This window comes from Geotrypetes seraphini, chromosome 4, assembly GCF_902459505.1.
Source record: "Geotrypetes seraphini chromosome 4, aGeoSer1.1, whole genome shotgun sequence".
NCBI lineage: Eukaryota > Metazoa > Chordata > Amphibia > Gymnophiona > Dermophiidae > Geotrypetes > Geotrypetes seraphini.
In genome coordinates this window covers 29,810,325-29,833,970 of record NC_047087.1, presented here as the reverse complement: position 1 = coordinate 29,833,970, position 23,646 = coordinate 29,810,325, and the positions used below count along the sequence as shown (strand labels likewise).

General features: G+C 43.4%; 1 protein-coding gene across 1 annotated transcript in view; it reads left to right on the top strand.

The window, feature by feature from the left end:
* LOC117359637 (cadherin-8) overlaps window positions 1-23,646 on the top strand; it is a 469,702-nt gene that overhangs the window by 267,798 nt on the left and 178,258 nt on the right. The window contains exon 6 of the mRNA XM_033942802.1: window positions 20,427-20,680. Within this exon, the coding sequence (XP_033798693.1) occupies window positions 20,427-20,680 (254 nt within the window). The remainder of the gene's footprint in view (window positions 1-20,426; window positions 20,681-23,646) is intronic.

Sequence of the window (23,646 nt, the reverse complement as noted above, 5' to 3'; positions counted from 1 at the left end):
TCTCTCCATTTTATAAATATGACAAACTGAATTCCACCAAAAGGTATAATTAAATTTAGTATAATTCTTCCAATTTCCAGTAATATGTTGAATGGCAACCCCCGTCAGTATTAACAAAAGTTTGTTGTTATTTGCTGAAATTTGCCTATATCATCTCTTAACTTCATCCTATGCCCTCTCATTCCAGAGCTTCCTTTCAAACGAAAGAGACTTGGCTGATGCACATTTATACCATGTAGGTATTTAAACATCTCTATCACATCTCCCCTCTCTTGCCTTTCCTCCAAAGTATATATATTGAGATTTTTAAGTCTGTCACCATACGCCTTATGACGAAGACGACACACAATTTTAGTAGCCTTCTTCTGGACCGACTCCTTCCTTGGGCATTTATACCTGTTTGTTGCCTACAGAATAGCCACAGTTTCTGTCATTAATGCTAGTCATTTAGAAAGACAAGTACATGCCTTAAAATGGATGACTAGAAAGTCACTTTTGTTAGTCGTACCCATAGAAAATTACTCTGCATATGCTCACCTTATAGAAGGTGAACTATAAAAAAAAGAGGAAGATAGAAATTTCCTGGACAAAGAGAGAGATCTCTTATATTTGTTTACACTCTACATCTGACAGCTGGGATGTATCCTTGCGATATGGACAGACTCCCATAATCCACAATGTTATGTTACAACGGCATGTTGGAATGAGTATACATTCCTACCACACTCTTGGGCTGCTGAAAATTACCTATTATTTGAGGAAAATAATCCTGACGCATCTAAATGCCTGGCATGCATTTTTTTTTTTTTTTTTACAGAAGTGAATGCCTACTCGTTTCACTACAGAAAGAAATAAAATGGATTTCAGATTTATTAGTAATTATTAAGAAATGTGTGATATCATTGTAGTAAGATTTAAAAAAAAAAAAAATTCTAGCCATCTTGTCAATCACATCACACTTTGTTGGCATCTGACTTTAGCAGAGGATCAGCCGTTCTTTGAGGTGGGAAGACCTTGGAGGTAATAAACTTAGTTGCAGAATCAGAGGAGGGTAACAAGAGATTAGAGTGACAGTGACAAATCAGAGGATGACCTTTATTGTAGTCTGGTGGTGCATCGTTCCTTGTGCATTGAAGGGAAAGATGCATTAAAGCTAATACTCTTCTCATTTTTGTGCAAGAGAACTTTGAACAGTCACAAAATAGTAATTTAATAAGGTAGATTAAAACGAGGGTCATATTTCATGGATCCATGTATAAATGGTGACCTTTAAATGTATATATCACATACACACGTAAATGACAATTTCATAAAGCTACTATGGGCTCCTTTTACGAAAGTGTGTTCCAGAGCCTTAACGTGTGGAATAGCACGCGCTAGCCGCAACCGCCTCCTCTTGAAAAGGCGGTAGTTTTTCGGCTAGCGTGCGCTAATCCGATGCATGTGCTAAAAACGCTAGTGCACTTTCGTAAAAGGAGCCCAATGTATTAAGAGAACGGACAGACCCCAAAAAATGTCATTTTGTTTCATTCTGGGAAAAGAGGAAAGAAAGAACCAAGCCTCGAATTGCAATCGAACACAACAAAAAGAGGCAATGGAGATGTCAAAATCAACTGGTGGTCTTGTGTCCTATAATGAAATTAAAATATCTAAAAAGTATCAGATAAAGTCCCGACTAGGATCCAAGTTTCGGCGACAAGCGTCGCCTTCCTCAGGGGACAATAATGAACTTATAACGCACTACAATCGGTGCGTGTGATCTGAAAAAGAAAGGAGAGGGCGAGTGTCAAAAGCTGGAAGCCAAACTGAAGTGTGTCTTAAAAATAAACTAAACTAAACCATCTCCGCGAGTGTAGAGCTCGGCACGGTTTACAGAATTAAGATAGAAAGGAACTACAATGGAGGGTTATAGGAGAGGAACTAAGAAGATAGAGAGGGACAAGGGTACCAGAGAGCGGGAGGTGATTAGATTTTTGAAAAAAGCCAAGTTTTCAAGTGTTTGCAGAAGGATTGGAGGGAGCTTGAATTTCTGAGCGGGGATGTGAGGTTGTTCCAGAGTTCTGTGATTCTAAAGGGGAGGGATGTTCCAAGTTTTCCTGCGTGGGAAAAGTCAATCCACTAGGAAAAAACCCCAACAACATTTGTTTCATTCCCCCATGTTGTTTGCAACATTTTAAAAATGTATTTATTTGTTGTTTGGGGGCAATTTCTTGAAGAGTGCGTACTATTTTGGAGGACCAAAGAAGAAGACACTCTTTTGTACATTCATGGCAGAAGCTTGTGGGGCTTTGTGTCTGCCAGGATCGCAGTGTCCTGCCTGTTGCCTACTGCCTGCGCCCCTCATGCTACTGTGCAAAGTGCCCAGTCTGCCATCGCCGGTGCCCACTCAGTGCTCTGCGTGCCTTTAGTGCCAATGTAGGGAGCAGAGTGGGGAACACCTGCCTACTGAATGTTCTTCTGGGCACTTTGTAATTTGGGGCTAACAGATGGAGCAGATGCTTAAACCCCACATCCTCTGGAATCTGCAGGAGCTGACCATCCAGAGCTTGCACAGACTGGATATCACTAGTGAAGCGAGCATGCAAGGGTCGAAATTATACACAGGAATATATGCGCCTCATCCTAGATGGCATTGTTGGACATAGTTCCCCCTGGGACAGGTCTAAAGTCCCCAGTAGTAGTGTTCTAGAGCCCGCCACTGTCACCGCTACAGCTTATAAACCTAATACTGAAGCAGGAAATGATGTTATGTGGAATGAATTGCAGGCAAAGCTTGACAGGTGTTTTAAGTCTAGATCTTCCCTTCCCACTGCTGTAGCTTGCAAACAGAAATCCGGTGAAACTGTTGTGGATTTCTGGAAAAGGTTTAATGAAACCTGGACCCAAGAGGCAGGTCTCAGTGCTCAAGCAAATATGGACTCCCTGCTTATTCAGACTTTCTTTTCTAACTTCCCCCTCCCCCCTTGCAAATTCAGGTCAAACAAATGAGAAACTTTTGCTAATGGATATAAGACTTATAATAAATGGACATCTCTTTGGGACAAACCTTGGCATGAGCGTCCTTTCTTCCTAAAGAGACTGTCTCCAGATATCTGCGGGGCGACAGAGTGTGTGCAAGGTGGTTTTGGGACCAGAACCGGACCAGGTCCGTTTCACCTAGCACTTTGCATTCTAATTCTTATATACCATCATCACCCGATTCAAAGATCTCTAACACAGGCTGTGCATCTAAGACAAGAGTGTTTTCCTCCACTATTCTCATGCTGAATAGGCAACCCTCTTCCATCTTATTTATTTTACTTATTTATTTAAAATATCTGTAGCCCACATATTCAATAGTTCTAGGCAGGTACCAGCATTACATGCATAATAAAATGGAAACAAATAATATATATAGACCTGCCATCTGGCACATAAAACATACAAACAATATACAAGCATTGACAAAAAAATTAACATGCTAGTCTAAAATATCATAAGCATAAAAAAATAAAAATGAGATCATACAAACCTCCAAAATGAAGGTATTCAGAAGTCTCTCCCCCATCCATTTACCTCATTTAACAAACCAGCATTTCCAACCTTTTCTAAACTGAAGCAATGTAGGGACTTTGCCATAACTGCAGGGGGAGAACTTCTCTATTTGATAACATTACTTCTGATTGGGCGTCAGATACTAGCAGCATTGCTAGCGCTCCCTAGCATGACTGCTGTTTCCCTTCCCTTCTCTCACCCTCTCTCAACTGCACATTTCCTGATGATTTCTGTACCTGCATGCCACTCGGCAGTAATACTGGGTTGGCAATACATTTATTTATTTATATATTTGGTTTTATATCCTGTCCTCCTCAAAGAGCTCAGAATGGGTTACAGTTTACAGTCATAGGGGTCCTTTTACTAAGGCGTGCTAGCTGTTTTAGCGCACACTAAGTTGGCTTGCACACATTAGTAAAAGGTCCCCATAGTTTTACGATATATACAGTATAGTACAAACAACAGAGTTGACCCTGTTTCGCTCCGGCATCTGAAAATATCTCATCAGCACAGAGTTTATTTGTATCTAATCCACGAGTTTTTTCATAGGACCAACAGGGACCCCTGAGGAAGACAGTGGTGTCGAAACATGGACCATGTTGGGTCCAATGTTCCCAGGTCCTAGACATTTTCCTGTGGAATACCAAGTTGTTTTAATAAAGCCTTCATCTTCAACATCAACCCTCCACAAAGTCTTTTGTTTTGGTTACAACATATATAGTTACATTCATAACGTTGCAACATAACATTACATAGGTTATTCTCTAGACCAGGGGTGTTCAACCTGAGGCCCAAGGGCCGCATGCGGCCCCGTAAAGTATTTTGTGTGGCCCCGGTCGAGGGCGATGCAGTGTTTTCCTCTTCTGCCCCTGGGTGTTTACCGTCTTGCCGGCTCCCTCCTCTGTCTTGCTGCAGCGTTTTTGCGCGTTTATGCGGCCCCAGAAACATTTTTTCAGCCAATGCGGCCCAGGGAAGCCAAAAGGTTGGACACCCATGCTCTAGACATTGCATAGAAGGCAGGGCACTGGCAGTGAGTCACTGTCTCAAGCAAAATCATAAAGAAAGAGACAGAAAAAAAGAGCTTTGCCTGCCTCTTGTGTCCTCGTGAAGGAACTGAGAGAGGAGGTGGCAAGACTGAGAAGCGTTCACAAGAATGAGACGTACAATGATGAAATGTTTCATGAAGCATCAAAGATTTCCAGAAGTGGCGAAGAAATTGTGCTGAAGCAGGACTAAGATTATGGGACCCTGCTAGATTAATACCATGATTCCACGTACATAAAATCACACCCAAATCCTGCTCTTCGGTCAAGTACATAAGTAGTTCACCCCCTAAACTGTACCGTTCCTTTGGGTTTATGCAGCCCAGATGCATGACCTTGCATTTCTTAGCATTACATTTTAGCTGCCAAATTTCAGACCATTCTTCAAGCTTCATTAGGTCTTTCTTCACACCGTGCGGAGTGTCTACTCTATTGCAGATTTTGGTATCATTCACAAAGAGGCAAATCACCACTCAGGACTTAAAGACATCCCATATGGAGAACGTCTGACCAGACTGTGCTTATATTCTCTTGAGGAGCGCAGAGAAAGGGGGGACATGATAGAAACATTCAAATACATCATGGGTCGCATTGATGTGGAGGAAGAAATCTTTTTTCTAAAGAGTCCCACGGCGACAAGAGGGCAGCCGCTAAAACTTAAGGGGGGAAGATTTCATGGTGACACCAGGAAATACTTCTTCACCGAACGGGTGATTGATCGATGGAATGATCTTCCACGCCAGGTGGTTGAGGCCAGTAGCGTGCTCGACTTCAAGAGTCGATGGGACAAACAGGTGGGGGGGGGGTACCACAGATTTATGCCTAAAGATGGATACCCCAGGGAGGAGGGTTCGTATTGTTTAAGTGGGTAGGCTTGAGGGAGGGAGGGAGGGAGGGATCTGGAGTGGGCAGACTTGTTGGGTCGCCGGCCCATTTCTGCCGTCATACTCTACACCAGGGGTGCCCACACTTTTTGGGCTTGCGAGCTACTTTTAAAATGACCAAGTCAAAATGATCTACCAACAATAAAATTAAAAAAAAACACAACGCACACTGTACGCATAGAAAATGTTAATTATCATTCCTATTCCAGGGTTTTTCAAAGAGGTCAAAGCAGATGACTCTATGCACTATCACCTCAGTAACAACCATACAAAAATAGACAAATATACCCCCCTCCCTTTTTACTAAACCACGATAGCAGTTTTTAGAGTGCAGGGAGCTGCGCTGAATGCCCAGCGCTGCTCTCGACGCTCATAGGCTCCCTGTGCTAAAAAACTGTATTGCGGTTTAGTAAAAGGGGACCTTAGTGTAAAATATAGACAGCAGATATAAATTCAGACACATTTTGATCACTAAATTTAAAATAAAATCATTTTTCCTACCTTGTCTGGTGATTTCATGAGTCTCTGGTTGCACTTTCTTCTTCTGACTGTGCATCCAATCTTTCTTCCCTTCTTTTAGCCTGTATGCTTCCTCTCCTCCAGACCTCGTTCCCTCCCCCAACTTTTCCTTCCTCTCTCCCTGCCCTTTCTTTCTCTCTGCCTCCCTTTCTTTTTTTTCTGTTTCTCTTTTTTCCTTCTGTCTCCCTGCCTGCCTTTTTTCTTTCTTTCTCCCTGCCCTCCCCCAAGCCACTGCCATCGGGGACCAGGACCCAAACCGCCACCAATAACAGGCCCCAAACCGCCACCAATAACAGGCCCGAAAGCCGATGCCGCCCCAAGCTCTTCCTGCTTCGCAGTACAGCATTCCTCTCCCCGACTTCAATTCTGCCGTCGGGGAGAGGAAGGCTGATTGGCCCAAGATCGCGATCGACCTATTGGGGGAAATGCTGCCGGGTCCTGCCTTCGCGGAAACAGAAAGTAGGCAGGACCCGGCAACAAGAAGAGCAAATGCTTCACTAACCTGTCTCCTGCCTTAGCCCATAGCAAACGCTTGCTTCAGGGCTCTCAACATGTGCGTGCCGGCTTCTCTTCTCCCCTCCCCCCCGGACATAACTTCCGGTTTCGGAGGGAAGAGAAGGGAAGCCGGCACGCACACGTTAGAGCCATGCATAAGTTCGCTACGGGCTGAAATCTCCAAGCCGGTTTTTTTTTGTTTTTTTTTTATGTTCAGCAGCGGCGGCAGCAGCAGATGACAGCTGGGCGGACCGCCCAGCTAAAAGGCCCTAGAGAGAACACTGGAGAGGAAGGCTGATCGGCCCGGTAGATCAGGACGGCAACACGAGTCTATCACGGAGCCCGGGATGGGCTCCGCGATCGACTCACGTTGCCTTCCTGAGCTACTGGTCGATCGCGATCGACGTGTTGGGCACCCCTGCTCTACACGTTTCTATGTTTCTATCTTACCTGACAGCCATTCAGAAATATCACTTATACATTTTTTTTTAAAAAGAACAGGCCCAAGAACAGAACCTTGAGGCACACCACTGGTAACATCCCTTTCCTCAGAGCAATTTCCATTGACCACTACCCTCTGTCGTTTTCCACTTAACCAGTTCCTGACCCATCCCAAGATCACTCAGTTTATTTTTTAGACGTCTGTGTGGTACACTGTCAAAGGCTTTGCTAAAATCTAAATACACCACATCTAGTGCACTCCCTCTACCCAATTCTCTGGGTCATAGACAGTCATAGCTACTTTTTTCATAGGACATTTGTCCTTACGGATGAGCTTTTATGTTCAATGTAATCAGCAATAAAACACTGTAACAAATATTAATGTACAAATAGGAATAAAATCATTTCTTTGAAAACAACATCAGCCTTTCAAAATATGCATCGACACTCTTTTTTTTTAGAATTTTGTTTAGATTTGCATTTGAGATGCTTGATCCCATAGTCTCATTGTTGTCCCATGGAGTTTTCTCATGCAAATCTAGGTATTTAAAGCTTTTCGCATTTGCATATTGGAAAGCTGAATCTATGTGGGCAACAGAATCACAGATGCAGAGAGCAGAGTGCTAAGAGGTCAGGATGAGTGCCTGGAGACAATAGTAAATAGAATATACATTTGCGTATTAGAAAATGCTAGATCTTGTTTCATTTCATTCAAAACAACTGAATGAAGCTCTGTTACCGTCTTTCATTCTTTATATTTTTTCACACTCCAACAAATGTTTCCATGTCAGATATTTTTACATGCCTCATTGTTTCCATTAAAAAGTGAAATCATGTTTATGTTTATAAAGCTTGATTAACAACTTTTTTTTTTTTCTCTCTCTCTCTCAGACACATACAGAGAAATGAATTAGGTTATTTAGCTGACGATCATTTTTATACCTACTGTCAACATTCTTTCTGGATATTTGATGTCAACTAGAGCAGTGGTTCCCAACCCTGTCCTGGAGGAACACCAGGCCAATTGGGTTTTCAGGCTAGCCCTAATGAATATGCATGAAGCAAATTTGCATGCCTATCACTTCCATCATATGCAAATCTCTCTCATGCATATTCATTAGGGCTAGCCTGAAAACCCGATTGGCCTGGTGTTCCTCCAGGACAGGGTTGGGAATCACTGAACTAGAGAATGACATGGGGGCATATTTTTACCCGTCCCCGCAGGAACTTAACTTTGTTGTCCCGTTCCTGCCGCTTTCCTATAAGCTCAGCTTTAACCGCACAAATCTTGAACACTTATGATTTTAAACTGTTTGAGGCTTGTGCAGATGAGGACGGAGATTAGGCATTGGTGGAATGAGGCATTATGACATCACAGTCTGAGCTCTAGAATGTTGCTACTTAGGATTTTAAAGTGTTTGAGGCTTGTGCAGATGAGGACGGAGCTTAGGCATTGGTGGAATGAGGCATTATGACATCACAATCTGAGCTCTAGAATGTTGCTACTTATGATTTTAAAGTGTTTGAGGCTTGTGCAGATGAGAACAGAGCTTAGGCATTGGTGGAATGAGGCATTATGACATCACAATCTGAGCTCTAGAATGTTGCTACTTAGGATTTTAAAGTGTTTGAGGCTTGTGCAGATGAGGACAGAGCTTGCAGGAATGGGGCAGGGACAGGAAAAGAATGGGACGGGATGGGAAAATGAGTTTCCGTGGGGATGAGGAAAAATTTGTCCTTGTGTCATTCTCTAATGTCGACCATGTCCAGGCACTGGCATTAAATATCTAGGTTTATGCAGCCAGCTAGCTTTTACGCTAGTGGTTTTCAACCCAATCCTCAGGGACTACCTGGCCAGTCGAGTTTTTAGGATGTGCACAGTGAATATGCATGCATAAGAGAGATTTGCATACCAAGAACACAGTGCTTGCAAATCTCTTCCATGAATATTCATTGTGGATGTTAGGGAACCTGATTAGCCAGGTGGTCCCTGAGAACTGGGTTGAAAACCACTGTCTTATGCAGTTTAATATGATATTCAGCAATTAACCACCTAAGCAGCACTGCATAAATCTAGAACTGAGTTTCATGTGGTCCAATTTGGCCTCTTAAGAAAAAAAGAGCATAAGAATTGCCACACTGGGACAGACCGAAGGTCCATCAAGCCCAGTATCCTGTTTCCAACAGTGGCCAACCCAGGTCCCAAGTACCTAGTTAGATCCCAAGTAGTGAAACAGATTTTATACTGCTTATCCTAGAAATAAGCAGTGGATTTCCCCAAGCTATCTTAATAATGGTATATGGACTTCTCTTTTAGGAAATTATTCAAACCTTTTTTTAAACCCTGCTAAGCTAATTTCACCACATTCTCTGGCAACAAATTCCAGAGTTTAATTACACTTTGTGTGAAAAACAATATTTTCTCTAGCCTGTTTTAAAACTACTCCTTAGTAGCTTCATCACATGTCCCCTAGTCCTAGTATTTTTGGAGAGAGTAAACAAATGGTTCACACCTACCCTTTCCACTCCACTCATTCTATAGGCCTCTATCCTATCACCCTTGAGCCATCACTTCTCCATGAGGAAGAACCCTAACCTCTGTAACCTTTCTTCATAGGGAAATTATCCCCAGTGGGGGGGGGGGTCCAACCCGGACGCTATCTTGGTGGGGGCACCAGCACCCGTCCTGCTCTATGACCCCCGATCCTTCCCCACCCCTCACTACCTCGCATGCATGGCCCCTTCCCATACCTCTTTAACGCTTCGAGCGCAAGCAACCCTCAACCTGTTGCTCACACCAGCATCGGCTATTCCTCTGACATCACTTCCTGGACCCACAACTAGGAAGTGGCATCATAGGAAGAGCCAATGCTGGTGTGAACAGCAGGTTTGGATTGCTACTTGCGGTGGGAATGTTAAAGAGGTATGTGGGAACAAGAGCACACACAAGCGGCAGGAGAGGGCAGGAAAGGAGCAGATGGGCGTGGGTGGGGCAGAAAAGAGGGTGGGGGAGGGGTATCTCCCATGCACCTCTCACCCTCGCTACACCACTGGTCATCCAATCCCTTATTTAACTGTTAGTCATCCTTCTCTGTACCTTTTCTAATTCTGCTACATCTTTTTTTTTGAGGTACGGTGACCAGAATTCCCAACGCTGTATTAGAGGTGCGGTCATACCATGGAGTGATACAAGGGCGTTATAACATTTTCAGCTTTGCTTTCCATTCCTTTTCTGATAATTCCTAACGTTCTATTTACTTTCTTAGCCGCCACCGCACATTGAGCTGAGGCTTTCAACGTATCCTCAACGACGACGCCTAGATCCTTTTCCTGGACAGTGACTCCTAACGTGGAACCCAGCATCACATAGCTCTAGATTGGGTTCCTGTCTTCCCAAATGCACCACATTGCGCTTGCTCACATTAAGCATCATCCGTCATTTTGATGCCCAGTCTCCTGGTCTCACAAGGGGTGTCAGGTCAAAAGCGCGCCGGGACAAAGGCGCGCCCAGACAATTGAGCGCAGCGTGCGCCGCCGCGCAACTCTAAATTACTGTTTTTAGGGCTCCGACAGGGGTGTGTGGGGGGGAATGGGGGGAGAACCCCTCCCACTTTACTTAATAGACATTGCGCCGCGTTGTGGGGGCGTTATGGGGGGTGTGGGGGGTTGTAACCCCCCACATTTTACTGAAAACTTCACTTTTTCCCTGTTTTTAGGGAAAAAGTTCAGTTTACAGTAAAATGTGGAGGGTTACAACCCCCCAAACCCCCCATAACGCCGGCGCAATGTCTATTAAGTAAACTGGGGGGGTCCCCCAACAAAACCCCCCGTCGGAGCCCCTAAAAACAGTAATTTAGAGCGGTGCGGCGGCGCACGCTGCGCTCAATTGTCGGCGCGCACTTTTGTCTTTCACGCCGTTGTCTATGAACCCTCACAAGGTCCTCTTGCAATTTTTTCACAATTCTCTTAGGTGGTTAAATGCTGAAGATCCATGTGCAACCGCATAAGTGCTGACTCTGTCCTGGACAGCCCACAAAAGAGCCGGCTTTCACTTTAGCAGTCTGTGGTGATATTCAGTGGCACTAACCAGTTAACCAGCCAGGAGCCATTTCTGGCTGGTTAAATTGATCGGAATATTGACCCCTTAGATACATTTTGATTGGGAAGTTACCAAGCCATGGTAAAGCATTGTGTGTTACCATGGCTTACCAGGGAGCGTCACTAACTCCCATAATACAACTTGCAATCAGCCTTGAAGCCTGCATTATTTTTCATTTCCAGAAGCATAGGCTGAAAGCTGGCATTGTTTTTCCCACAAATATTGAAGCTCGGGGAAGTTCAACACAAGCTGTTTTATTCAATTTGCCTAATATGGAGGTGGCTTTACATAAATTTGATGCTTTGCATCTCACTCAGAGAGGTTCTGGTGGGTTTGTTGTCTCCTTTTTTAAATGTTTCTTTAGAGTCTAGAGTGGTCCTGGAGGACTGGAGAAGGGCGGAAGTAAGGAGGAGGTTGGGAGTTACAGACCAATTAGTCTGACCTACGTAGTGAGTAAACTAATGGAAATTATTTTTAAGGAGAGGATAGTGAGATTTCTGGAATCAAGTAGACTGCAGGACTCAAGGCAGCAAGGTTTTACAAGAGGCAAAACGTGTCAGACAAATCTGATTGATTTCTTTGTCTGGGTGACTAAACAGATGGATATGGGAGAGGCGCTAGATATGGTGTACTTGGATTTTAGCAAAGCTTTTGACACGGTTCCACATAGGTGGTTGATAAATAAACTGAGTGCCCTCGGTATGGATCTAAAGTGATGGACTAGATTAAAAATTAGTTAAGTGGAAGGAAACAAAGGACAATGGTAAATTGAGTTTGCTCGGAGGTAAAGAATGAATCTAGCGGAGCACCACCGAGCTATGTCCTTGGGCTGGTTCTTTTTTAACATCTTTGTGAGTGATATTGTGGAAGGTCTGTTTGGTAAAGTTCATTTTTATGCAGATGATACCAAACTCTTTATTAGGGTTAACACTCTGGAGGGTGTGGATGATATGTGGCGGGATCTGATGAAGCTTGAAGAATTGACAGATAATTGGCAACTAAGATTTAATGCTAAGAAATGCAGAGTCATGCACTTGGGCTGCAAAAATCCAAGAGAACAGTATAGTATAGGCCGCATCTGGAGTACTGTGTCCAGTACTGGTCGCCGTACCTCAAGAAAGACATGGCGGTACTTGAGGGAGTACAAAGAAGAGCAACCAAACTGATAAGGGGAATGGAAAATCTCCCATATACCGACAGATTGAAGCAGTTGGGACTTTTCTCCCTGGAGAAGCGAAGACTTAGAGGAGACATGATAGAAACCTTCAAGATCCTGAAGGGCATAGAAAAAGTAGACAGGGACAGATTTTTCAAATTAAGGGGCACCACAAGCACAAGGGGGCATTGGGGGAAATTGAAAGGGGACAGGTTTAGAACAAACGCTAGGAAGTACTTTTTCACTCAGAGGGTGGTAGATACATGGAACGCGCTCCCAGAGGCTGTTGTAGACAAGAAAACACTAAATGGTTTCAAAGAAGGTTTGGATAGATTCCTAGAAGAAAAAGGGATTGGGGGGTATAGATAGGTATAGACCATTGCTCAGTCAATGGGCCTGATGGGCCGCCGCGGGAGCGGACCGCTGAGCAGGATGGACCTATGGTCTGCCTCAGCGGAGGCAACTTCTTATGTTCTTATGTTCTTAAAAGTATTTCTGTTTTTGAAGAAAGAGCAGGGTTTGGGTGAAATTGTGTTTGATGATCTTAAAGTGGCAAAACAAGTAGAAAAGACGACAGTCAAAGTCAGGAAGATACTTGGGCGCATAAGGAGAGGAATGACCAGTAGAAAAAAGGAGGTGTACTGTGTAAGTCTCTGGTGAGGTCCCATTTGGAATACTGCGGGCAGTTGTGAAGCCCACACCTTCAAAATGGTACAGAGAAGGGCGACAAAAAATAAAAGATTTGAGATGACCTACCTTTTGAGGAAAGGCTAAAGCAGCTAGGGCTCTTCAGCTTGGAGAAGAGATGACTCAGGGGTGATATGACAGAGGTCTATAAAATAATAAGTGGAGTGGAAAGGGTAGATGTGAATTGCTTGTTCACTCTTTCCAAAAATACTAGGACTATGGGGCATGTGATGAAGATACTAAGTGGTAGATTTAAAACAAACTGGAGAAAATATTTCTTTACACAGCATGTAATTAAATTCCGGAATTTGATGTCCGAGAATGTATTGAAATCAGTTAGCTTAGCAAGGTTTAAAAGGGGCTTAGATAATTTGCTAAAAGAGAAGTCTATGGGCCATTATTGCGATGGCTTGGGGAAATATATAGAGGTTGTAAATTTAAAAGTCATCATCAACATCTTCTCGCACATCAAGCAGCATTATGGGGTAAAGACCTTGAACAATTGCTTGTGCCTACTACCTATGGAGAATTCAGGAAACGCCTGAAAACACATCTATTCCTGAAATACTTAGGAGACCAACCCATTCAATCTTAGTCCTTAACAACCGAGCGCAAGAACCACCTGTCGCTAAATCTGTACTTTGTTTATTCATTCAATCTGTAACTTTGCTTATTCACTCAATCTGTAACATTTCTAACCATTGTAAACCGCATAGAACTTCACGGTCCTGCGGTATATAAACTGTTATTATTATTATTATATTATGCTTATTCCTAGGATAAGCAACATAAAATCTGTTTTACAACTTGGGATCTAGCTAGATACTTTGAACCTGGGTTGGCCACTATTGGAAACAGGATACTGGGCTTAATGGACCTTTGGTCTGTCCCAATATGGCAATTCTTATGTTCTTATATAAATAGAAACATGACAGCAGATAAAGACCAAATAGCCCATCCGCAGTAACCATTATCTCTTTCTCTCCCTATTGGCTAAGGCTCTTAACATTTGCATCTCCTCTTCCTATAGGCTAAGGCTCTGTGCACCTGCATTGTGAGGTCATAGAGCTGCCCATCCGCAGTAACCATTATCTCTTTCTCTCTCCGAGAGATCCCATATGCCTATCCTAGGCCCTCTTGAATTCAGACACAGTCTCTGTCTCCACCACCTCTTCCAGGAGACTGTTCCACACATCTATCACCCTTTCTGTAAAAAAGTAAAATAGGATGGAGTCAGTCCAGAGGGCTGTTAGAAAATTGGTTAGTGGTCTTTGTCATAAAGCCTGTGGGGACAGACTTAAAGACCTCAATATGTATTGTCTGGAAGAAAGGTGAGGGAGAGGGTATATGATAGAGATATTTAAATAACTCTGTGGTATTAAAGTACAGGAGGTGAGGGAATGGAGGAAAACTCCTGAATGAGAGGGCATAGGATGAAGTTAAAATGTGATAGGCTCAGAATTATCTAAGGAAATACTTTTTTTTTTTTTTTTTAACAGAAAGTGTGGTAGATGCAAGGAATAGTCCCTTGGTAGAGATAATGGAGACACAGACTCTGTCTAAATGTAAGAAAGCATAGGACAGATACGTAGGATCTCTTACGGAGTTTAGGAGATAGTCAATGCTGTGGATGGGCAGACTGGATGGACCATTTGGCCTTTATCTGTCATATTACTATGTAATTATAATCATCAAGTTCTATGAACTCATAATGGAGGTGTAAAGAGCTGTGGAGGGGCATAATCGAAAGGGACGTCTAAGTCTGTTTACGTCCATCTCGCAAGTAGTCCAAAGTTAAAAAGAGCCTAAGACACATTTTCGAAAGATACGTCCAACTTTTTTTTACTTTCGAAAATCGTCTAATTATACGTCCTGATGATCTGATCGTTAAAGCCGCTAAATCGTCCATCTTTATACCACATTTCCGACCAACTTTCTGTCCAAGTCAAAAAAGGGGTCTGCAAAGTGATGGACTGCACACCCAGACATGCCACCTAAATAGTGGGGTACCTTACAGGGCACTGCTGTGAACTTCACAGAAAGGGTGCCATGTCTTCTCCTCCCTACAACATCCTTATAGGTGACGGTGAGCCCCCCCAAACCACCTCCAGAATCTCCTAGACCCACTTATCTACCACCCCAATAACCCGTATGGCTGCAGGAGCCACTTATATGCTAGTAAGAAAGGGTTTTGGGAGTGTATAGGGCAGTGCACATGTTTCAGTATCAATGCAGTGATTACAGGGGCTTATGGGCATAGGTCCTCCTCTCTATGGGTCCTTAACCCACCCCCAAGATGACTTAAGCTGCCTCTAGGCTGGACAACTAGGCTTTCCTATGCCAAGTGGCCAGGTGATGATGGTCTGGAGGCTGAAATTTAAAGTTGTGAATAAAATTTTTATGGGGGTGGGGAGGGGTTGGTGATCACTGGGGTAGTGTGTGGGGGGTCTGTGTTATGTGTTTTCAGGGCTTATCTGGTGAGTTTAGGTGGGTTTTTGTGACTTAGACCATATTTTACATAATCTAAGTCACAACATCCAAGTTCCGTCTAGACTCTGTTGTGAAACTTTCGGTTATAAATGCTGTACGACTAAGTCTAAGCCGGCCCACGTCCCGACCAACTCCCGCCTTCGACACGCCTCCTGAAACGCCCCGTTTAGCTTTGGACATTGAGCGGCACTATGAAGGCCTAGGTCATTTTTTAAATACGTCCAAAACCCGGTTTTATTATCGGCGCTTGGATGTTTTTGAGAAATGTTCGTCTTAGTGCCGACTTAGGCCGGTTTTTGGAAGTTTTTTCTCTTTCGATTATGAGCCCCTTAGCCTATAGGGAGAAGAGGAGATAGTAAATGCTGTGGATGTTTCTCTGTTTCTATTATTTTGTAGCATGTGTTGAGATAAACTAATTTGAGTTAAGGGCAAATAAAGCAAGTTTTTGTCTTTTAACACATGCTTTCCTGGATTCTAGACAAGTATTATGGCGCTTTAAGTTTCACTTGCAAATTTATGTGTGTTTCTAATTTGCATGTGCAACTTAATTGAATAGCAAGCCTATCGGTGCCAGTAACTGGCAATAACAATCAATGATTGGAACTAAACGGCAATAAATATCATTTACACATGGATCCTTTAGGCATCTATATATATAAAATCGGATGTATGTGTGTATGTGCCGCGATCACGCAAAAACGGCTTGACCGATTTGAACAAAACTTGGTATGCAGATCCCTCACTACCCGGGATGATATGTTCTGGGGGTCTCGCGGCCCACCTGAACACGTGGGCGGAGCTACAAACAGATAATCGGATTTCACCCATTCATGTCAATGGAAAAAATGTAAAGAGCTGCCAACGCAAAAACGGCTTGCCCGATTTGAACGAAACTTGGTATGCTGATCCCTCACTACCTGGGGTGATATGTTCTGGGGGGTCTCACGGCCCACCTGCACATGTGGGCGGAGCTACAAACATAAAATCAGATTTCACCCATTCATGTCAATGGAAAAAATGTAAAACAGCTGCCAACGCAAAAACGGCTTGCCCGATTTGAACGAAACTTGGTATGCAGATCCCTCACTACCTGGGGTGATATGTTCTGGGGGTATCACGGCCAACCTGCACACCTGGGCGGAGCTACAAACAGAAAATCTGATTTCACCCATTCATGTCAATGTAAAAACTGCCTCCGCATAACCGGCTTGCCCGATTTGAATGAAACTTGGTGTGCGGATCCCTCACTACCTGGGGTGATATGTTCTGGGGGTCTCACGGCCCACCTGCATATGTGGGCGGAGCTACAAACATAAAATCAGATTTCACCCATTCATGTCAATGGAAAAAATGTAAAACAGCTGCCAACGCAAAAACGCCTTGCCCGATTTGAACGAAACTTGGTATGCCGATCCCTCACTACCTGGGGTGATATGTTCTGGGGGTCTCGCGGCCCACCTGCACACGTGGGAAGGGTGGGTTCACCCAAGAATGTATATGTTCTTGCTCCTGGAGGTGAAACTAAAAATGTTTTTTATAATCAAGTTTTGTGTTAGTTGTATTGTATTCATTTTGTCAAATATTTCACATTATACTTTGAATATTTTACTTTTTATAAAGCTGTAACAAAATTATTTCATTCACCACTATAAAGTATCTTTATTTAAATCCATTTACAGTGTTATTGCTATAATTAAATACCCGTGCAACGCCGGGGCATCAGCTAGTATTTTATAAAGATGTGCGGGGAGGTGCATGGGTGGGTTATGAACATTCCAGCGTTTTTTTGTATAGTGTTACAGAATACGTCTGATCTAAGTTAGGCACAGGCAATTATATCAGGTTTCAGTTGGAGGAGGGTGTGGCGCAGTGGTTGAAGCTACAGCCTCAGCACCCTGGGGTTGTGGGTTCAAACCCCGTGCTGCTCCTTGTGACCTTGGGCAAGTCACTTCATGCCCCATAGCCCCAGGTACATTAGATAGATTCTAAGCCCACCGGGACAGCTAGGGAAAAATGCTTGATTACCTGATTGTAAAACCGCTTAGATAACCTTGATAGGCAGTATTTAAAATCCTAATAAAACTTGGTGTAAAAACCTCATGCCTAAAATTTTGATGTGGATCCCGGCGCAAAGTGTGCCATGTTTCCCCGAAAATAAGACAGTGTCTTATATACATTTTGGGTCCAAAAAAAACAAACAAACACACTAAGGCTTATTTTTGGGGATGTCTTATTTTCATGTACAACAGTCATCTCTCCCTTCCTTTCCTCTACCCCAATTCTTCCTCTTTCCTTTCTCTCCCTCCCCATGTGCAGCATCATTCCTCCCCTCTCACCCATCCCCTTGTGCTGCAGAACCCCACCGACCCTCCCACCATGAGACTGACATACCTCCTCTCCGAGGCCTCCTAAAGCAGCAGGGGTGGGGGTTGCTGAATTCACAAGTCCAATTTTTTCATCTAATCAGGCAGCACTAGTGTCAGGGATGGAGTCAGGGAGTGTCGGGGACATTCTGGGGAGGAGGAGGCTTTGGAGGCTTATTTTGGGTATAGGGCTTGTATTAGGAGCATCTTTAAAAATCATTCTAGGGCTTATTTTCAGGATAGGTCTTATTTTCGGGGAAACAGGGTGCCAGGTGTATGCCTGCTGGAATCTGGTATAAATGCTGGTGCCCAAGTTGGATGCGTTGACCCATTATTCTTTATTAATGCACACGACTTTTCAAGTATGCCCCTAACATGCCTGTGCCCCTCCCATGACCTTGCTCTCTTTTGCATTGTGGGCTATGGGATCTGGGTGCCAAGCATTATGCAATAGCGCACGACATCAATGAATGTTAATAATCAATTGCTAGCGGTCAATTGTTTCTAATTAATGATTCATTAATCAATTAGTTTGTGTGTGCCTCTCATGATCTGGACTCCATATATAGAATCTAGGAGATAAACATTTATTTTCCCAATAATTTCTTGACAGCTTTGCTGGGGGGGGTACATTAAATTCTGGGGGATTATGGGTTTGACTTTCTCTAATCCCTGCAGAAAAGCACTGCTCAATAAGATCACTTCTCTAAAGCCTAGATGTCTCAGGTAGCAGGCCTAAATCGCAATATTGATTCTTTTGAATGTAGATGTGTATTCTCCCTTTGAAATAGGGACTATATTATCATTTGTAAAGCCTCCTTTAATGCTACCTAAGATTCAGCTCAACCTCATCTCCTTTCCATATGGACATTTTAGGGTAAAGGGTCAATCAAAGCAGTTTACATATATGCAGATAATTTTTCTGTCCCTGGTGGGCTCGCAATCTAAGTTAACATTTTAGATGTCACTTTGTAAAATCTAGATTTACCGTATTTTTTTGCTCCATAAGACACACCTGACCATAAGACGCACCCTAAATTTAGAGGATGAAAACAAGAAAAAAAAAACATTCTGAACCAAATTTTCCCTGCCAGGCTCTGCACCCTGTCCTCCCTCTGGTTGTCTAGTGGTAGGCTGGGACAGGGCACAGGGCGGGCAGGGACAGGGTACAGATGTCAAGACAGATGACTTTTTAAAATATGCAATGTCATCTCAGTATAGAACTATAGAAAAATAGACAACTATAGAACAACTATAGAAACTATAGAACAACTATAGAAAAAATAGACAAATATAGGGCAAAATATAGACAGCAGATATAAATTCTCCAAACTGACACATTTTGATCACTAAATTGAAAATAAAATAATTTTTCCTACCTTTGTTGTCTCTTTCTTTCTTTCTTTTCTCAGACCCAACAATTGTCCCTTCCTCCCTCCCTCCTATGTTCTCCTCTCTGCCTTCCAGCCTTTGTCCTCTCCCCCCCCAACTCAGACCCAACAATTGTCCCCTCTTCTCTCCCTCCTATGTTCCCCTCACTACCTTTGTCCTCTTCCTTCCCCACTCAGGCACAGCAATTGTCCCTTCCACTCTCCCTATGTTTCCCTCACTACTTTCCAGCCTGTCCTCTTCCGGCCCCCCCAAGCCGATCCGCCCACCCGCTGGTTTAAATTGCCTTCCGCTGCTGCTGCTGTGAGAACATGTTCATGAAGCAGCAGCGGTAGGGGGGAACTCCTGGCTAAAGCAGCACCGAGAGCGGCCGAGAGCAAGGGATCAGCGGGACCCAGCGGCTCTTCACCCCCTACAGTGGCTTTTCACCCCCGACAAACAAAAACAATTGCTGGGAAGGGCCAGGCGGGTGCAGCTATTGTACACCGCCGGCCCAGAAGCCTTACCCCCGATGTCAATTCTGACGTTGGAGAGAAGGTCCGGGCCAGCCATTGGCTGGCCTAGCCCTTCTGGCCGACGTCAGAATTGATGTCAGGGGTAAGGCTTCTGGGCCAACGGTGTGTAATTGCTGCACCCGCTTGGCCCTTCCCTTCCTCTACTTGCAGTGCGCCACTAGTAGCTGCAGTGGCGGCAGCGGGCGAGGGGTGGGCAGGGGGGGGGAGAGGTTGGGTATTCGCTCCATAGGATGCACCCTTTTTTCCACCCACTTTTGGGGGGAAAGTGAATCTTATGGAGCGAAAAATACAGTAGATCTTTATGCAGTGTATACAGTAACTGATGCAAATTTTTGTGTATCTAAAATCTGCAAAGCACTTCTAAAATAAGCACCGTAACATCTGCATTGTGTGGAGAAATATTATAATGTGCACATATTGAAAGAATACAATTTTTAAAAACTGATTAAGATGCTGATTAAGTATTGCGCCCTATTGTGGAGGAACTGCCATTATTTGTGAACTCTTTTTATTTCAAGCCCCCTTCCTCTCCCCCCCCCCCCAGGGTTTCAAATTAAAAGAACAGAATGGACAGAGTGAAAACAATGCCATTTGGCTTGATTGAGGCTATGTAATAAACAGATATCAATAAATCTCCACAATTTGTAGAGGTTAGATTTTGGGGGAGTGGAAATCAAATTCCGTGGTTGAACTTAAAAGTGCATTGAGTGTGCTTACGTGTATCTAGCTATCATCCATCAGCAATACATTAATTTGATCTTTCCTCTTTGGTCATTAGTGAAAGGCATTTCATCTTTGTCATCCTTAACAGCCACTGGACTTTGAGAGCAAGAAAACGTATACCCTGAAGGTGGAAGCGGCCAATGTTCATATCGATCCTCGCTTCCTCAGCGGGGTACCGTTCAAGGATACAGCAACTATAAAAATCACCGTGGAGGATGCCGACGAAGCGCCCATTTTTTCATCGCCAACCTACCTCCTCGAGGTTCATGAAAATGCTGCTATTAATGCCGTGATCGGTCAAGTCACTGCTCGTGATCCAGACGCAACTTCTAGTCCTATCAGGTATGGTTGAGTTAGAGGTCGGCACCCAAAAGTTGCTGACGGTAGAATATTGACACGTTTCAGTCCCTAAATTAAAAATACAATCGTTTTCCTCTCATTTTTGTCTGGTGATTTTAGTTTTCTAATCATTTTTCCCCCTGTTTCTGGTTGTCCTTCCATCAATAATACCAGGTAATATCCCCACACGGTCCCCATTACCACAGTGATTACTGTGGTATCACTGAGGTAATGGTTTCCATGTCACTCTCTAACTATTCAGTAGGGACAGAAAAATTGCTTTGCATATAATACATGTAAACTGCTTTGATTGCACCCAAAGAAAGCCGAGTTGGCGGTTTAACGCGCGTAATAGCGCGCACTAATTTGCCGGCCACGCTAGCCGCTACCGCCTCCTCTTGAGCAGGCGGTTGTTTTTCAGCTAGCGCGGGGGGGGGGTTAGCGTGCGCTAAAGCCGCTAACGTGGCTTCGTAAAAGGAGCCCTGTTACCCTTTATCCTTCATAACCAGCTAAATAGCAAATATCAGAGTTAACCATCTGTCTTTTAGCTGGCTCACCATGCCGTAAATTCAATGCCGGAGCCCAGGCATGGTTCAGCATTCAATTTCTGGGTATAACACCAGCAGCGGTCATTAAAACGCTGATCCCCACCGGCTGAATATCAGGCCCCTGCTAATCATAAATGAAGGAACACGCTGTATAGACAAAAAGCTGTGGAGACGATGATCTTGATTCCAAGTTCTTCATAAGATTGATCTGTATATAAGGTACAGTCATCACAAATGGTACACAGAAAGAGATTGTGGTGGGGACCTGACACGGTCCATTTTTCGATCAGAAAGATCTTCCTCTGGGGTCCAGAAGGATGAAAATCACAAAGTCTATAATACTTTGGAGCAACCGTTCAGTCTCATGAAGAATGTGGAATGAAGCTTGGAATCAAGATCATTGTCTCCACTGTTTTGTGTGTGTGTGTGTGGGGGGGAGGGGGTTGTGTGTGTGTTTGCACTTTTTTGATTCACTGTGGAAGCTGGCTTTTTTTTTTTTTTTTGCTTTGCTTTGGAACACATGTATTTATATATCTATATCTATCTATCTATCTATCTATCTATCTATCTATCTATCTATCTATCTATCTATCTATCTATCTATCTATCTATCTATCTATATAATTGGATGTATTTGTGTGTATGTATGTTCCAGCATAACTCTGAAACGCATGGACAGATTTCAATCAAACTTGGTATACATATGACATATTATCTGGGGGAAAATACTGTCGGGGTGGAAAGGGGGGTGATGTAAAAATTATCGAAAATGACAGATATTACTATCTAATCCATAAACACATGGACAGATTTCAACCAGACTTGGTATACATATCACTTACTATCGGGGGAAGGGGGTGACATGTAAAAATCAATCTGATACCGGAAGATTGATATAAATAAATATTCGGGCAACACCGGGTGATCAGCTAGTAGAACTTAAAGCTAGAAGCTGAAATATAAATGAGTGCAAAACAGTGTCAGTAATATGTGACTTGCAATCGCAAATCTCATGGCTGACACTGTCCCCTTTTGTAAATGGCTCAGGATGGTGCTTACCATATCGGTTATCCTAAATAATTACAAAGTGCAGGAAATTCATTCAGACTTCCAGCAGATCAAAGTCACTTTTTTCAGATACCTTGAGAGTGAATTTATAAGGAAAATAAATGCTTCTCTGCAACAGTCAGGCATTAAAGTAGTGTTATTAGTTCTGATTGAAAAAGCAGCCCTGCTTTCAGTGTCATAAGATATAATGCTTCTTGGTAAACATGACCTCATTGTTAATGCCAGTGCTAACATATATATATATATATATATATATATGGTAGCGGGATAATATGTTTGTACAGAGAGCCTCGGATGAAAATTAAATCTATATAAAAGTTTTCTGGAGGTTTATAGATGAGCTTAAATCATCATTCTGCTTAATGTAGTGTGTGTGTGTGTGGGCAAGTTTTGTAGCGATTTTTTTGCTAACCAAGCATGCTTTATCTAAGTCATAGGATTTACCTGTATATGCCCATTTGCAAGCTCCTGACTAGTTGTCAGATCAAGAAGGATTTTTATGCAACTCATGATGTTAATCTTTAAAATAGGAAGGACTTTGCTTGAAAATGTGAATTCATTTACTATTTCTCTGTAAGATGCCCTGCTATACAAAAAATTCATGTCATAAGAACTGGGTCAGACCAGTGGTCCATCGTGCCCAGCAGTCCGCACCCGCGGTGGCCCCCAGGTCAAAGACCAGCGCCCTAACCGAGACCAGCCCTACCTGCGTAAGTTCTAGTTCCGCAGGAACTTGTCTAACTTTGTCTTGAGTCCCTGAAGGGTGTTTTCTCCTATAACAGCCTCCGGAAGAGCATTCCAGTTTTCCACCACTCTCTGGGTGAAAAAGAACTTCCTTACGTTTGTACGGAATCTATCCCCTTTTAACTTTAGAGAGTGTCTTCTTGTTCTCCCTACCTTGGAGAGGGTGAACAACCTGTCTTTATCTACTATGTCTATATATGTGGAGGGGCATAATCGAAAGGGACGTCTAAGTCACAAGTCGTCCAAAGTAAAAAAACAACGTAGGACACATTTTCGAAAAATATGTCCAAATTTTTTTTTTTTTTTTCGAAAATCGTCTAACTATATGTCCTACTGATCTGATCGTCCAAGCCGCTAAATCGTCCATCTTTATACCACATTTTTGTCCAACTTTTCGTCCAAGTCAAAAACGCCTAGAACAAGCCTATTGGACGTGGGAGGGGTCTGCAAAGTGATGGACTAAGCACCCAGACATGGCACCTAAATAGCGGGGTACCTTATAGGGCACTGCTGTGAACTTCATAAAAAGGGTGCCATGTCTTCTCCTCACTACATCTCCCTTATAGTTCATGATGAGCCCCACAAACCACCTCCAGAATCCCCTAGACC